The sequence below is a fragment of the Phalaenopsis equestris genome, unplaced genomic scaffold (assembly GCF_001263595.1).
Source record: "Phalaenopsis equestris unplaced genomic scaffold, ASM126359v1 Scaffold219093, whole genome shotgun sequence".
In the NCBI taxonomy this organism is placed as follows: Eukaryota; Viridiplantae; Streptophyta; class Magnoliopsida; order Asparagales; family Orchidaceae; genus Phalaenopsis; species Phalaenopsis equestris.
In genome coordinates, this window is record NW_018237488.1 from 1 (window position 1) to 5,695 (window position 5,695).

Consider the following 5,695-nt stretch of genomic DNA (forward strand, 5'->3'; position numbering starts at 1 on the left):
CTATAGCTATTCACTCCTCATTTGTGGTAGCATAAAATATATTCTCCCTTTCCTCTCCTAAGCCTCACACCCTTAAGATCTCTTCCCTTGCTCTCCTAAGCCTCACACCCTTAAGATTTCTTCCCTTGCTTTCCTAAGCCTCACACCCATAAGATTTCTTCCCTTTCTCTCCTAAGCCTCACACCCTCTCTATTTATAGAAGCAAGAGATGGTAGGTGGGAGGTAGGTGAGCGGTAGGTGAACGGTTGGTGAGATGTGGTAGGTGAGCGATACCACATTACAAAATTGCCCTTTTACCTTAGTTAATTAATTGGGGGTCAAAATAACAACATATATCACACTACTTTCATATTCACACACAGAGCACCCAAATCTTTAATATCACATCAAAAATAGCATTATTTAGTAATTTTTAAAAGTGAAATACACATTTTCATGCATATAGTAAAGCGCCATAGTGCTATATATGTAAATGTAAAAGTTTAGGTGTGAGATATGTAAATACATGAGAAATTTGTGCTACATATGCAAAATTCTCCATATGCAAATTTCTCTAAATTTTAAAACAATTTGAATGCAAAAAGATGCCTTTAGAAGAAGACAAAGAGGTCAACAGGAAGCTAAACCTTTTCCCAGTCAAACAAATGTAGCTGAAGAACTTGGGTTCGAGGATCCTTCACAATAAGCTTGAAAGTTTCATTCCATTCAGGGTTAAGATTGCTCATCTTCACCGAAGTTTTCTTGGATGGCAGTCTTTCACCACTCAAACTTAGTTTCACGTAAGGATCAGATTTACCGAGGATATCCATTTTCAAGAGGTTTAGCGCACGCACGACCTTCACATGTAGTATTCCAACAGGTTTCTTCGTGGCACCGCTGAAAACACAAAGTTAAAAAAAAAAATCATGCAATAAGTTGACAACTGATTGAACTAATAAATAAATGGAGAACTGCGTCAAAATGGTCCTCAGAATTCTTGCAAGATGACATTTTTAATTCCAAAGTTATAAAAGTGTCTATTTAGTCCCAGACTCTACTAATATGGCTTGAAATAGTCCATTAAAAAAGCCTGGGGACTAATTTAACACTTTTTAAACTCTGGATTAAAATAACACCGTGTAAATAACCAAGAGACTATTTTAGCACTTCATTCTAAATAAATGTCAGCATGCAACTTGTAACTTCTCGAACAATTTACATAAAAAAGATAGAAATTAAGTTATGTTCATCTAGTAAAAGCATTTACTCTTAAAGAACAAAATTTCATACAAAGTTGAGCTACAAGAAGTAACTCATTGAGAACAAAAGCGAAGGAGAAAAAACTCGTCCTAATTCTAGATGGTGAGAATTACCTAGCATTATCCAGAATTTTTATCTCCAAATCTTTAGGCCAATGGTAGAGTTTTGAAATTTCGGAAGCAATTTTGTCCTTAAAAGAAAATTTCATATAGATTATGGTTAGTTTCAATCCAATTTTGAAGTATGTTAAAAACTTATTTTCTAGAATTAATAGTAAGAAAACAAAAATAATCATGCCAGACTTCAATGTAAACTATGCTTCCCAGATTAATGTAGATTATGGAAGTTTGAAGACCTGAACAAAGCGATATAATACAGGAATGGCCATGATGTCTGCCCCAAGTAGTTTGAGTCCAAAGTCAAGATAAGGCTGCAATAGAAGAAGAAAAATGAAAAATTATTTGGAAAAAAGATTTAAAAATGTTCACTTGAGCAAAAAACCATTCCTAGTATAATTACCTTTTCCACCAAAGAAACACTTATGCTTGAAAAACATGGGAAACTTGGAACAAGTGGCTTTAGAGTAATACGAGGTGCCAAGAATATTTGTAAATCCAACAACTATAAAAAATTCGAAAAATGGTTCAAAGATTAGGCCTTTTTAAGGACATTTACATGCAAACCACACAATTCTTATGTAGTTACATATCTAACACTAAAACTTTACTTTTTGCATTAATACCACTAAAATATTTCTTTTCGCATAAAAAATGCCATCAATTTAACTTTAAGTGAAATGCAAATTTTTATGCATAGGTAAGGTGTTAGATATGTAAATTCATAGGAGCGCACTGTCCGTTTTATCATATCGTTTAGTGGCTTACCTGTGCATTGAATTTAAGGGAAAACAGTTTTAGAGCCACGTTGACATTGCAATTACCAGCCCATCGAAGTCTAGGCTCAATAAGTAGTTCATTCTCTTGAGTTTCTACAACTTTAACACCTGTTGGAATTAAAGAACAGATTGAACATTCTCAATAAAAAGAGTAAGAACTAAACATTTAAACTAATTTATATTAAATGCATCAGTTCAGATAAGCTCAATAGAAGACCAAGAACAAGGCAATTCACAGCAATATATCAAATCTGAAAATATATTAGGGCTTCTAGAAGGTGTTTAGGAAGAGAATTTAGCAAGGAGGTGGTTGTGAAATGGCAAGGGAATGAGACTATGGGAGGTTGACGGTATTTGGAAGGGGAGAAGAGGCGTTTGGCAGCTGTCCAGGTGGAAAACAGCGAGTCTAACGATGGAACAACGAAAAGATACAGACGGCAAGAAGAAATCCGCATGTTCTTGAGCAATATACAAACACAACACTTGCAAAAGAAACAGAATATAATGCTCTGAAAAATAAAAAAATAGAGAACTTCCAAAGCACAAAAACAATAGCTAAAGTCTGTCAAAACAAGAAAATAACAAAATATAAATAATTTTCTCTCAAATATCCTAATTTTAATTAAAAAAATATTAAATATGGACCCACGCGGGTCTGACAACTATAGCAGCAATGAGAATCCCGCACCCACTTCTCTTGTTGAGATCGTATCGTGAAACTCGCAAAAGCTGCGGAACTGCGGAAGTGGGATTGCGAGGAACCTATGCAGGACAATTCCCTCGTCACTTAGTATAGAGGAGTTCAATTTTAATATGGTATAAGTGTCATGTAGTATTAAAAAAAAAGCTTATTTTTATAAGTATAAAAAATTCAAAGGTAATCACACTTTTAATATCGATGGATTCATCTCAATTTGAAAAGAAAAACATGTTCAGAAATATCTTATGATTTTCATATGCCTTTTTGTGGCTGTAAGATGCTCAGCCTCTTAAGGACATAGGAACGTGAAGAGCTCAATTTAGAGAGGATATATAGAGGAGATCCAAGCTTATTGCAACAATATTGAGTAAAGGATAAGAATTACTAAAATATTGCACCAATATAATGTTGTTGGCCCCACTCACTTAAATTCTTCCTAGAAATTTAAGTAAGTCAAGATTTTTTGTTAAATATTATATTTTTTTCTTATTGGCGTCCAAACTGATTAAGTTTTATTATTTTTAGTGATCTTTAAATACAATAGCTTGAGAAATGAACTGGGCTAATGTAAATTGCATATGAAGGATGGCGAGGAAATTGAAGTGAGTTTATTTATGCCTATATAGCTTCAATGAGCATCCTTCTACGTAATCTAAAGGCCCCACATTCAATTCATGAAAAAAGCCTCCATGCAAATGCAAAAGCAAACCTATGTATGTTAACCCCTCCTCAGACCATGCATTAAAGAGAGCTCCATGCATTGGATGGACTATTCTTATGGCTCCATTGAGTAGCCATGAGTCATGGCAATATAAAAAGAAATTGTTGTGGTTTATCAAGGCCTTATTATGAATGAGTGAAACAAGAATGACATAAGGTGTATTGTTCTCTTGATATCTCATGCAGGATATATGGACTAACAATTATGTAGTAACATCTTCGATCAAGGTGCATTGAGGAGGAGATCTTTTGGAGTGTTGTGTTTTTCATCAATCTATGTTGGTCTTCTGATTTTACAAAGTAGTAGTAGACTTTCTTGTTAGTTTAGTTTCTAGGGAGATTTGAGACTTCACTTTATAATGAAATTATATACATTTGGGTTCATTAAAATACAATCACTAGTTACATTTATACATGTACACCAAAAGACTTTTTAATACTGGATTACTTCCTCACTCTGCTCACCCATGGTGTAGGTGATGACCGAATCACATGAATCTTAACATCCTTTGGCATCCTTAATTTCTTTGCCTTTACTTCGTGTGATAATTGAATTATTCCACGTAAGAGGCCTCTAAATAAACAAATAGTTTGCTCTAATAATTATATTCAGAGTTTCAATATAATATTATGATCACATATTATATACAGACTAATAATAGCCAAAATCAATTGAACTACAGAAACTTTAATTCCTTCCAATACTGTGGATAAATTTTGGAAGATTGGGGTTGTGGTTCTTACATCATATCAATTTGTAAGCAAATATCTAATATCATAAAGCTTACAAGGTTTAACATGCTATAGTCAGCATGTTTAGCACACAACTGGATCCTTTACTTAAGATAGGTGTATTCATTCCTTGCAAAAGCGTAAGACGGGGGGAAGGCCTACCATGAATTGTTGGTGGAAAACTTCCAAGAGTAAGATTGTCAAATTCAAGGGACTCAATGAAGTACTTTCCAATGTATTGGTCAAATGTTGTCCTCGTTGAGCTTCTTATTCTATTGCATATTGCCTGTTTAAGATCCACAGAGCAAATAAAAAATCAGCACATTGATTATAAGAAAAATATCAACCTAAGCTGAGGAATAAAAATATGAGAATGCTAGATGAGAACTCTATAAATAATAAAATAAACGAGGAAGAGGACAACCTTATTTAAGCAAGGCCACATATCAAAAATGAATTTATTCAACCAATCAACCTGCAAAAGAAACAAAATAGTAAAATAAGAATAATTTCCTCATGTCAAAAATGCCAAACTTCCATAAAATGAAGAATCTGAAATTTTTATATGTGACGTTATTTTCATCAAAGAAATCACCATCGTCTTAACATTTATCCTAACTCTTTTGTGGGCATAACTAGCACATGTTGCGTAAGAAAAGACTTGATGTATGCGTCCTTATTCCCACATTGTAGACGTACTATTTAAGTGTTCAAACAAAAAATAGAAGCAACTAAAGTGTGTTATACTAATTTAAATTTAGAAGACAAGATTTCCCTTTATTTTTCAATTTATTATAATGTAGGCAGAAGTGCCAAAAACATTTTTCCTATTAAAAATTTTAAGTGTATGTTAGACACATGATGTCCACATTTTCTATGCACTTTCAACAAAAAGTTTTTGGTATGCAACATACCATATCTCTTAAAATAGTTATTAATTATCCCACATTTCATATTCTAGAGATTTCCTTGAGAATCCTTGACTGCAAAAGTTCTAGCTTATATGTTATACAACATTTGATTTTAAAACCAGAAACAAAGAATTACCACAACTGATTCTATACAAGGAAATAATACTCCGACAGCTTTTATCTATATGAAGGTTAATCAATAAATAATCCTCATAAAATCCAAACAAGTAAACCTAAAATTTCATCGTAGACAAATCAAGACTACCATAAGAATTACAATAAAGTTGATTAAAAAGAAAGATAAAAACACTTCCTATGATTTTTCTTTAATATTGTTGCGCAAATTAACTGAACTGAATGAATTAGTACCAACAACATGAAAAAGTAAACGCAAGGCTTCAGATTACTGAAAGTGAAAGGAAGGCAAATCATCAAATCAGCAGAAACAAAAAAACCAAGAAAACTTACTCTATCATAATCAGGATTCTTCAACCATGC

At 33.1% G+C, this 5,695-nt stretch overlaps 1 protein-coding gene across 1 annotated transcript; it reads right to left on the bottom strand.

The window, feature by feature from the left end:
* Nucleotides 1-620: 620 nt before the first annotated feature.
* On the bottom strand, nucleotides 621-5,689 carry LOC110037370 (synaptotagmin-3-like). The gene is made up of 8 exons (XM_020742003.1): nucleotides 5,666-5,689; nucleotides 4,711-4,761; nucleotides 4,449-4,572; nucleotides 2,124-2,242; nucleotides 1,759-1,860; nucleotides 1,595-1,669; nucleotides 1,353-1,429; nucleotides 621-876 (listed from the first exon to the last, which is right to left on the bottom strand). The coding sequence occupies exons 2-8, from the start codon at nucleotides 4,729-4,731 to the stop codon at nucleotides 621-623; spliced, it is 774 nt and encodes a 257-aa protein (XP_020597662.1). The 5' UTR covers nucleotides 4,732-4,761; nucleotides 5,666-5,689.
* Between the last annotated feature and the right edge of the window lie 6 nt (nucleotides 5,690-5,695).